General features: G+C 38.3%; 1 protein-coding gene across 1 annotated transcript in view; it reads left to right on the top strand.

Moving 5' to 3' along the window:
* Nucleotides 1–5347, top strand: part of shtn2 (shootin 2) — a 109350-nt gene extending 104003 nt beyond the window's left edge. Inside the window, exons 16-17 of the mRNA XM_028801444.2 lie at nt 2919–3087; nt 4911–5347. Of these exons, the coding sequence (XP_028657277.2) occupies nt 2919–3087; nt 4911–5029 (288 nt within the window). The 3' untranslated portion in view covers nt 5030–5347. The remainder of the gene's footprint in view (nt 1–2918; nt 3088–4910) is intronic.
* Nucleotides 5348–12103: the final 6756 nt, after the last annotated feature.

Below are 12103 nucleotides of genomic sequence, written 5' to 3'. Positions count from 1 at the left end.
GGTTCTCTCTATTGCGGATGCTACGACAACTGCTAGGTATGCGACTCGCATTACGGGAGATTCCAGCATATGCTATTCAGTTAGTATTTGAAGATTTGGAGAGTTCTCTAAAAGTGTTACCCTGCAGTTTTGCTTTGAATTTTTGACTTTTTTTTTCCTGTTTTACTTTTGACAGCACCATCAATTCAGATTCATGTTAATGACTTTTTTTTTTAATATGTTTCCCTTAAGTCATCTCTTCATCCAATTTTTCAACTATCTTTTTCAGGACACTGAGGCAGACTAAATTGTAGGCATACTGTAAAACAGGAACAATCTAGTCCATAAATGAAGTGGTTAGCTTTCCACAACATGGGAAATTAGACAAAACTGAGGACTGATTTAGAAAAAATTGATTTGGAAAAATCGGGAGTGATCTCCCCTAGACTGTCACGTATACTCAGATATGGAGATTGATATTTTAGGAGTAAACTGCAAAACAATGATTATATTTTTATATTACTAGGGGGTGCTGCCCCCTGCTCGCTTCGCTCCCCTACCCCTGTGTTTGGTTAACTGGATATACAATTTAAAGAGATTGATATTTTCATGGGAATTGTTGCATACTCTTTCGAATCTATCTCGCATCGCTTCTCCGTGATCATAAATATACACCTGACCGAATTGTGGTTTCTTCGAAATTAAACTTGTGGTAGCTTTAATTGTTGTGGAACCACAGATTCTCATAGCATATGGTCCATTATTGTGTAAATCTACGTTTTGAGCATTGAATGATTCTATCGCGAAAAGTTTATTGTAGACTCTGATATTTTGCCCGTAGTGTCTGTGGATTTCACTTTCCCCAAACAACAAATCTTTTAATTCTTGCAGATACGCCTCTTCATTGGGAGGCAACACTACTTTTCCCTGATAGAAACACGAATTTGATGAACTACAAGTCTCTGACTTAAACTTTAAAGCCTTACAATATCTACATACTTCTGACGTATCACCGACATCCATATATTTGATCTCTTTTTGCTGTTCCGTTATTTCACAGAGTATTAATTTACATTTGCTTGTGCTAATGCGATCTTTACTTTCTTTTTTTTTTGGATACTTTTGAATTTTACTACTTTCATATTCTTCGACTTGCTCTGCATGTGTATCGCACCAACATTTTTGAACGTCTTTATGAAGTCTTATTTCTAACCCCGATTTGACCTACGAGCTTTACAATTTCACCATTAAGCTCCAATCTCATCTCTTCAATGGCTGCACAAGTGCAGTTAGATTAACATCAAAGAAAGGACTGCTGGGTCATAAAATGCTGCTAAAGAAAGGATGTAGAGGGTGATGACAATGCTAAATGAAAATAACGATGAAAATGATGCTAAATAAAGAATTCACAGATGTGATTTGCCCACTTATTGCCTTCAGGAGTCCTAAAGCATTCCATCACTGTTTTCTGAGCAAAAATAAGAACTTGAGGCAGATCACAGCCTGCCTTTTCATAAAGTGTCTGCAGCTCTAAAATTATGATTTTACCCATCCAGAACACCTTTGGGGCGTACAAAGAAATTCTTTTAAATACCTCTAATTATTTTACAAACCTCAATGAAGCTGAATTAACATGGTTATAAAGACTGAGTCTGAATTGTCCTCCTAGCTGCTCCAAGTACACCTCACTGCAGCCAACAGTGAAGAGCAGGGCTGGTGTCGCAGCCTCAGTTATTGTCCCAGTTAAGTCATGTGCGGTGCTCCCACTTATCTCAAGCATCATAGCTTGAAAATAATGGGGAATTAATGAAAAAAAAAAACAAGAAGGCCTGAAAATCTATTACATAGCAAATGCAGATAAACAGCTTCATTAAACCTTATTTAATGAAGGGAAAATTTGGGTTTGCTTTGATGATGAATGCTATTATTAAACTGTGTCAACCTTTATGCGTTTTGCAATTACTTCAATAAAAATTCTCTGTTTGAGGCCAGAGAATGCTTTTTTTTCATTAAATTGAATTTGGTGCTCACGGTACTAAAATTCACCTTACAAAGGGGTCTTCAGGAACAGTTTAGCTTCACAAAGGAAGGATGAGGAAACCTATACAGTGAGATTCTTTCTTTCATGTCTGACCAACATTCAACAAATCCTTAAGCAGGATAATCAGTCACCACTCTTCAGTGAAGACACGTCTGTTCATGTATTCATTTCCTTCAGTTAATATACTAACTGTAGTCTTATAAAGATCAGTACCTTCACAGACTTTAAACAGCAATGGTCTGAAAACAGACTTCACCTGTTGCATTATATATGGAAATAAAGACATGGCTCACCTCCACTTATGTCCAGTTTCATGACAATGCAAAACCTGGAGTAGTGACGAATCTTTGAGAGTTATTAAAAAATGACATCAAATAAAGGATGACTTCCACATTGAATTAATTTAAGGGCATGACCTTGTCATATTCCACGTCATTGAAACTCATGACTTGACAGCGTAGCTTTGGGATTTTTAATAACTAACTCCAAAACGCAAAGATGAAAATGAAAGTGTTGTGTTCAAGAGAGCCATCAACTTTCCAAGCCCAAGGACAATACCGTGTCTTTTGTCATTCATGGCAGCCCAGCTCTTAATTGCAGATGAACTGCAGGTACCGGGACAGCGTAGCTGGTACCTAAACAGAGACGCTCTAATGAAGTGAGACCACTCCTCACGTCTAAAACAGCCTGCGATGTCGAATTTTCAAGAACCATTCCTGCCTGCCTTTTATTCACAGCGTGAGCGTGTCATTTAATTTGGTTTCATTCTCCATATCTTAAACCACTGGAAACACTTCTGCTAATTCTGTTCACATAACACAACTTGCAATGCTGTTCACTGTGTAAATGCATTGTACTAAAAGAAAATTTGTACTTTTGTTGATCTGCCTTCCTGTAGGACTCAATGAAGAAGCAGAAAAAGAGGAAGTCCTTCTATAGAACTTCACGCAAAATTCAAGAGGTAGAGTTGGCAGGCATTCTGCAAAGGAGGAGGCGAGCCATCGATGGTGAGCCAGTGGAAAAAGATGGTGCACTGAGTGCAGGAGGACAAGAGAGCAACAAATCAGGTGAGACCATGAAGAATGTGAAACGAGTGAAGAGCTGAGCAGCTCCAAGTTCATCAAGTGTGGACTCCTCTAGCTTCTAAAGGTGTGGAGAGCTGCTAGCTGAACATGCAGCCTAATTGTGTGCTGCTAGGAAGGGACAATCTGAGAAGAGCAAGTCAAGTCAAGTCAAGTTTAATGTTACGGGCACAAGTACAATCCAAATCTTACTTACGGAGGTGGCACTGAGGCTAAGGATCTGCACTGGTATCTGGAAGGTTGCTGGTTCAAGTCCCATTACTGCCTGAAGGGATCCTACTGTGTTGAGCCCTGGAGCAAGGCCCTGAACGTGCAAGTAAAATGTACAACGGCTGCGCTTTGCCCTCCAAAAGTCATGCAAAAGACAATTTCCCATTGAGGATTAATAAATTATATCAAATCAATGTAACTATCTCCTCAGAACAGTTGAGTGTTTTTAACAAGCTGCTAGAGTTCTTCACAAAAGCTAAGCATACAACATCATTTACTTAGACTTTCAAAAACCTCAATACAGTCCCATATCGAAGATCAATTTCAAAACTAAAAGATTTGGCCATTAAACGGGATCTCACGCTGGCTAACCAGCAGGACACACATATTACAGATAAGAAGTAAATGCACCACGTGGAGTGTCTCAGAGGTCTGGCCTTGGGCCATTACTTCTCCTAATTCATACTAACAACATAGATTCAGGTAAAGCTGGGAAACTTTGAAAATTTGAGGATGGTGCTGAAATCGAATGGAAAACTGACTCCACGTCAGCAAATACAGTTCAAAAAGACTTCAGAATAGAGAAAACATTTGGAAAATTAAATGTGGTGTAGAAATGTGTAAGATGCTTCATGCAGGCAACAGAAACATGAATTATAAACACAAGATGGAAGCAGCCACCGAGAAAGACTTAGGAGTTTAGTTACCACATTTTCATTGTCTAGGTAATGTTCAGAAACTTTTAAGAAGGCAAATAGAATCTTAGACTATACTATTAAAACTGTTGAATGGAAATTAAAAAGGAGCATTATGCTCAGAATCTACTGTACAATGCTCTAGTGAGACTCCACCTGTATTCAAATGGGCAGTTCTGGTCAGCACCTTACAAAAACAGTTCGAGCAACTCTTGAAGATATACAGAGGACTAAAGGTCATGTCCTACTCTTCAGCCTCTTAAGTCTTGAGCAGGGGAAGATTTGTGAAAATCTGACTCAGATCTTCAAAATTCTCAAAGACATCGATAAAGTGAATAGCAAATCACACACATGGACAGCAGTGTACTTTCAGGAGAAGTGCACTTAGAAGCACTTCTTTATGCAAAGAGTTGTGGGACTATTGAACAAGACACGTAGTTGAAGCAGAAACCTTGATAACCATTGAGAAGAATCTGGAGGAGGCACTGGGACAAGCTATTAACTAAACAAACAGGCTTGATGGACTGAATAGTCTCCTCTCGTTTGTCAGATATTTTATGCTCTTATATTCTTACTGGTGTTAGCATTTTATTTTCAATGAATGAAACAATATCCCATTGAGAAGAAGGGATGAACAAAGCATGAGATCACCTTAAATGGACTGCACATATTTTATTACATTTGAGACCTCCATCAATGGCAGGAGGGCCAGAGGGTTTACCACATTGGCCAACGTTCACAACAGTCATAAAAAGGTCACATTTGGCAGATTAGCAGCCCAGATTACATCAGGTAGGGCATTCTGATCAATCAATTCGCTTTGAGCAGGAAACCCCTTGAACAAAAAAGTATAGTCATTGATCCCCCTCTTGATGACATTTTCTTGTTATTTTTTTTTTTTAGATAGCAATCCTGTACCATGGATTAATTATAGCAGCAACACGCCTGTTCTCCGAAGAATGAGACAGATCAGGGAAAATCGAGATTCTCGGATTCGTGCATCACAGAACCTCCCATGGTAGGAATGGAAATGATTAGTTCTTAGCAAAAGACGATGGTGCGCAGTGTTCACTGGCAAAGAAGAACTTTCCATCTCTGTCTCATTGAAAAACGTTGCATTTCTTGTTTACCACCAAACTGTATAATGTTAATGTGAACACAACGTTAATGACAGAACTTTAGCACTAAATAAGGTTAATTTATTCTGAAATCGGGTGAATCAACTGAAGATGTAAAAAGTTGGCACCAAGGAGAGCATTTAGCAGACTGAATACACATCAGCTCAATACCATTAAATATGAACAAGTTTTTTATAATATTAGATTAAAAAGAAAAAATCTTGTGTTTGCGTGTTTTTTTTTTGGGTACTCAGATTTTCCTCCCCTATCCCAAAGACATGAGTTAGGCTAAACTGATCCTGTATGAGCGAGTGGATAGGAGGATGTGGATGCCACATCCAGGCTCTATGACTCATAACTGCACTAAGTAGATTTGAAAATGAAAGGATTGATAAAATTACATTCCAATTTGTCGTTAGCCAGTAATAAGCATACAGAAGAGGGACATGGTCACCTCACAACTCCAGAAGACTAAAGATGAGTCAATCAGGTTGAGAAATCAAACTGATGGATGGAAATGACACATAGAGTATTAAGATGCATCATTACTTGGAGGTTACCACTCGCCAAAATAAAAAATAAATCACTATGGGATGGATATTTTCTGTAGGCAAAGCAGCCAAAAGCACAAATATGGTAAATGACAGTGCAACATGCCCAGTCACTGGTGTGAGAGGGATAAAATAAAGTCGTCTTGTTTAAAATCAGTCTCTCATTTTTAAAATTTGTCCTCTCTATGATGGGACTGGTTATCCCGAAAGAAGAGCTAAGCACTAACACTGTAGGACAAAGTGGGCACTGCCCATTCCACTAGGCCTTAGTGGCACACCAGACCTGTTGAGACAGCAGGTTTAGCAGACATCCAGCTTCACCTTTCCCCACTTACATTGCAAACTAAGTGGCTGAACTCTTTGTACCAGGACCGGTCTGTATGTCCTTTCATAAAAAATGTGTAGACTAAAGTTGAGCCGACATCTTTGCAGAGGCTTCTGCAGACTCTGTACAATAAAACCCCAAAAATAAAGAGCTATAATTCAACGAAGGGCAGCTCTGATGGACCAATGAGTTACACTTAAATACTGCTATATCAAAATGTTCTTTCTTAGTATATATATATATATATCTACATGAATATTTACCAGATATAGTATACAATCACACGAGAATTACAATATAGTACACACAGAAATTAGAATGTCTTATATGATTAAGCACTTATTTTACTATGTGATTGGGCACTTTTTTAAATTATTTTTTTAAAGTATATTATTATCTCACCACCAATATGGGTTAAACACTGAATTGCACTGAGCCTTAGATAGTTAAAACACTGACATGTAACCACTCCACCAATATAACCTGACACCCTGAAAGCCGATGCCAAAGACTGGACGTTTGAAAAGCATACCAGACAAGGACACCAAAATGACAAACAGGTGTCAGCAATTAGAACAATGAATAATGAATGGGCATAACCCAATAAAGTGGGCATGACGGAAAGACAATTGCACAGAGGGGGCAAAATGCCATTAGGTGTTGTCCATTAGCATAACAGCTGTGTCAAGGTATCTCATCTTTGTTAAGCTATGTGTAAAAATGCCTTTGTGCACAGGAACAGTGGCTTTCTGCACTGACAGAGCAAGGCTTTTTATTATCTTTAATAAAAGTCTAAACTGAAACCAGAAGGCTTTTGGATTCTTCGTGATTTCCTGATATTGGATATATCCTAATATATACCTTGGATATTATTGGTTTGGGATTTTATTCTACAACAATAACACATCCAAATTTCAGCTTTTTCGCTAACAGGAAACAGTGTTTTTTTAAAGATGAGTGAGGAAGAGTATCAACTTTACATTATATATTTAGCTTCTGTAAAATATGAATATGAAGAGCAGATTAGAAAGGAAAGGGTAACTGCAGTGGATAGAAGTTGACGCAATACAACATGTTCACGATGGCTTATGGGTAGCCTGAATATGCACAGCGCAGTGCCCTGTCATTAGTCTACTTGAAGCCAAGGTCAAATGAATATGGGTAGGGGGATGTTGGCTTGTGCAGATCAGTACAGTGTCTGAGTACCCATCTTGTGCAAACTTCACACCACCCCAAGTCATCATTCACTATGACATGTGCAGATCCATAACTGTAGTGTCATGGATTTTAATTTTAATTTTATTTTTTGCCCACACAAACAAAATTAACTTAATTTTACAAAGGCAATTAACATCAAAGCATCTTTTTTTCCTGAACTGTACCAGTAATCAATCACAGTAACATCTGTCTAAACAAGCAGAAGCCCATGCCTCGGCTGTATTGATTACCTTATTACCTGCAAACGGATGGGCACCTGGGACAAGGAATTGCCAAATTGGTTTACAGCTTGGCAAAGGAAGGTAAGTTGACATATTTAAACAGATGAAAGAGTTTGAGAATGGACAGCCAGCTAATCAAATATGGGTAACATCACATGTTTTGGAATCCCACTTCGAATGTTCAAATAAACATAGCTTGTCAAAAAGCTTAAAAGACCGAGCGACTTTCGGAGAGTGAAGGAGTGACGTCAGGACGGGGCAACAGCAACTTCAGGAGAGGGCGAGAGACGTACGACCGTTGCATCTAATTGTCAGCAAAAAGTCTCACATGAACAACATTAATCGCTAAATCAATGCCGCCCTGGGACATTCATCTTAAACACTTTTTTGTAAGCTTTTTTTAAAGACTCTATATAAACTTTAAATTTTCAAATTGCCTTTACTTTTTGTTTCACCCTCATATCATCAGCCTATTTTACACAGAACTATGACTTAAATCAAATTTTTCAAAAAATATTTCGGTCAGCATTTAAAGCTGTGACGGTCCTCTTTGATTGTATGTCCCATAAAAGCCTTATAGCCATTTCTGTCAGGTTATGCTTTGGCCCTCAAGCAATGGACTAAGTGGGTTCAGTAGACATAGTGGGATGGGTAAAAGAATAAGCAGCACAAAGCTGGATCTTGCTGTTGGATTAGCCCTCTGTTGGATATCTGAATTGATCTGATGAAACAGAAGTCATCAGCTTGGAAGGAACTCCCAAGATATGTGAAAGAATTTTATAGGGCTATGTTTAAATAAAAAAAAAAGAGAGAAGAAAAATTCAACTAAAAATTACACTTGTTGATCCAAGTAAATAAAGAAAATTGCTAGCTAACTAGATCACAGCCATTTTCACTTCAGTACCAAGTGGGAAAGACCAAGTTTTAATGCATCAACTGCAAGCTAAGAATGGCCTAGCATCAAAGGCCCACCATAAGGTTTGTAGCTCAAGCCCCACATCTGACTTGCTGTTCCCAATGTTACCCTGATGGCTCTTTATTATCCTGTAATGGAATGGAGGATTCAAAAAACACTATGATATATAACTAAATGATATATGAACTAAAAAGAAACAGAAAAAGTGGCCTCAGAAAAGAGGTGAATGGATGCCTATCATAAAGACAGAGAAGTCAGTGGTGGCCACCAACACTCAATCATATACTGTTGGGATGGGCGGATTGATACTAAAGTATCGATGCATCCAATTCTGACCTGTTCATTTCAACATCGATGTTCATATTAAAAGTATTGATATTACACATTTTCAATAATATGAAAGTTTACTAGAAATTATTTTCAAAAAGCATTTGATAGTGACAACATGATTAAATTAAATGTGTCATATTATGTAAAACAGGAGCTGCTTTTCCTTTCCCGCTTTTCATCGCCCTGCATTCACACTGGCAGTGCAGCGGTTCACCAGCTAAAGCAGTGGAGCTGTGTATGTGAGGCAATGGCAGAAAGAAAGCAAAGCGTTGTTTGGAGTTATTTTACTCCACTGAACAATAAAGAAGCAAAATATGATATGTTTCAGAAGACTTACATTGTTGCAGCAACCCCACAAACCTGGTAAAACACATGAAAGTCAGTCACGTTGCCGAACACGAGGACTTACAACAGAGGTGATCAGAAGAAAGTGCAGACACTCAGGGTAAAAAGCCAAAGGGCTCTAGTCTACTCTTAAAGAAGCCTTCCAGAAAGGCAGATAACATTAACATTAGTACTGTAAACTTACGAAAGGTTATTGTAATTGTTTGAATGGAAAATAATCAATGTCTGTTTTTAGGGAGAAGGATATAGCTTGATGAATGGACATACAGTACTTAGAAGACATTTGCAAACTTTCTACATGTATTATGTCCATTTTGTAAAAAAATAAATAAATAAATAAATAAATAAATAAATAAATATTACTCAATATCTGCAGTGGGTTGGCACCCTGCCCAGGATTGTTTCCTGCCTTGTGCCCTGTGTTGGCTGGGATTGGCTCCAGCAGATCCCCGTGACCCTGTGTTCGGATTCAGCGGGTTGGAAAATGGATGGATGGATGGATATTACTCAATATTAACTTTACTTCCCATTGCCTAGAGTTAGACCCGAGAGTCACTTGGGCTGTAAAAACAATGCTAACAGCGTTAGTCCCGAGCGTTACCCGATCAACGGTTTAGCCGCGTCTTCTCCTCCTACCTGTAGTAATGGCATCTTGTAATACTGTACATTATTATTCAGCAGTCCAGTTGTTGCACGCTCTTGACAGTGATGTTGAGGAGCCTCTCACCAGCAGTGATGATGAAGTGAATCTCTCTTCACACACAGAAATTGAAATGAACACTGAAACCAAAAGTGATTCTGATGAATCCAAAACTGATGCTAGCTCGGTATTTTCATAATTATACTTTTTACACTTCTGTGTACTTTTAGCGTTTTGCACGTTTCACAGTGAAAAAAACAAGTAATTTTTTTGAGCCAAAAAAGCAATGGTTTTAAAGTGTTTTTTTTTTTTCCCAAGAAAAATAGATAAGGAATGCTTTTGTTCCAAAGTTTGCAGGAAAGTCTTTGCCTGTTTTTTTAGCAGAAGTTATTAAAGTTTCAAACTTTCTATATTTATTATGTATAATTTGTAAAAAATAAATTATTACTCGATATTAGCTTTACTTACCATTAATTTATTGTTGTTCCACAGATCATTGGCAAGAACTGAACATGTTAATGATTTCTGTTAACAAACGAGCAAAGAGGTCTGATCTTTGGCACTATATGTAACGTGGCTTTTTGATGTCCACACATAGTGCAAGTTTTTACAGAAGATGAATCATTCTTGCAAGGCAATACTCTGGCTACATCAGTATTGGTATCATCCCGTTAGATTGAAAAGAAAACCAGCAGTATTGCCCATCACTAATATAACAGTCTAAACCGTTACAGTTTCATAATAAAGCCAAAGCTTGCTTTATAAGATGGTTACAGTCCTGAAGTAATGGCTTCACATTGCTTGGGTCAACGTCTCCATGAAGTTTGCTCATATTCTCAACTTACAAAGAGTTGTAGGTTAGATGGACAAGTAACCTACATATGACACAAATTAATTTCTCTGGAGAGAACTGAGAATTTTGTGAAGGGGACTGACTGCTGGCTGGAGGCACTGTAAATTCTATATCTACAAAAAATGCAATTAATTACAATTTGGATGACAGATTAAGGATGTTACTGTACAAAATTCCTTCCTACCAATACAGTGAAATGTATTTGGCTGCAGGAAACAGACAGGCCATCTTGTAATCAGTCCGTTAGCTTCTTCTATGAATGAAGCTGAAGATTGTTCATTCGTGGCATCAATTAACTGGGATACAAAATGGATAAAAGTCACTCACATGTGCACACATTTAGTATAAACGTTTCAAAAACTTTAAAGGGTAAGTTTAGTATGTTAAAAGTGAAAGTTATTTCTTCACAGTTATGGTATATATTAATTGGCCACATAAAGTTGCGTTACAGTGTGAAGTGTTTTATTAAATTAATTTTAATATGTTGTCTGTTATCGCACTTTAGAATAGGGCTGATGGGTACACAAGTCCATAGGCGATAAAAAAGGCTCAAAACTTAATGTGTCTACTTCAAAGTAGCAAGTTTTCAATTTAAGAAAAGGTGCCTTCCCTGCTTAACAAAAGCAAACTAGAAGTAAATATTTTCTCACAGATTGTTGGAATTTACTTGAGGCAAAACTACACTTCCTGATCGCTTCTCTACTTACAGCCTCAGTTGTAGGAGTTAGGACCACCCAAAATCCCTCTGCACCAGCCTATATTCTTCTTATAATCCTGCAGTTCCGTTTCTGCAGTGGTTATGTTCTGCCATGACTTGTAACAACAAACAAGTATGCATAATCAGTGATGTTAAAGTGGCACAAATGTGCGTGTTTCACCTTGTCATGGACTGGCACTCTATCCAGGGATTGTTCCTGGCTTGTGCCCAATAATTGCTGGCATAGATTCCAGCTGCCCTGTGGCCCTGCCTTGGATAAGCAGGTTAAAGTGGATTATTATTATCATTATAATTGTGCCAATAGCAGAGGAAACTTGCTTAATGGATTAATCCTCTTTCTAGGGTTTGTCTTGCATCAATTCAGAGACCTTTTTCTAGCAGGTCACTTTCCATTTATCTTTGAGTGGCAACACTGACTTTGCACAAATCTGATCACGCCATTGTTTCTTAGGGGTCTTTGGGGGCAGGTTTACCTGTGCACTGAGCAGTGTTTGCACTGGCTGCTGGCCACTGTGGACATACCATTAGATGCACACTATTCTACTAGGGGTTTGCATGTGCTTGAAGTTTGTATGTTCACTGCAGATGCTCCAGTTTCCTCCCTCAGTTCAAATACATGCAAGTTAGGTGGACTGGCATTGCTTAAATGGTCGATGTTTGTCTGTCTGTTCACCGTGCGATGGAATGACACTCTGACCAGGAATCGTTCTTCCCTTGAGCATGATGCTTGCTGGCATAGGCTCCAACTGCCCTATAACCTTGCCCCTGGATAAGCAGGTTAGGAAGTTGGATAAATGGATGCCTACCTGTTCAGTTCTTTTCACCCAATTACATATGACGTGCTACACAAACAAATAACCT

The sequence above is a fragment of the Erpetoichthys calabaricus genome, chromosome 5 (assembly GCF_900747795.2).
Source record: "Erpetoichthys calabaricus chromosome 5, fErpCal1.3, whole genome shotgun sequence".
NCBI classification, from domain to species: Eukaryota; Metazoa; Chordata; class Cladistia; order Polypteriformes; family Polypteridae; genus Erpetoichthys; species Erpetoichthys calabaricus.
Note: the sequence above shows the minus strand (reverse complement) of the source record. Positions and strands in the feature narration are given on the sequence as shown.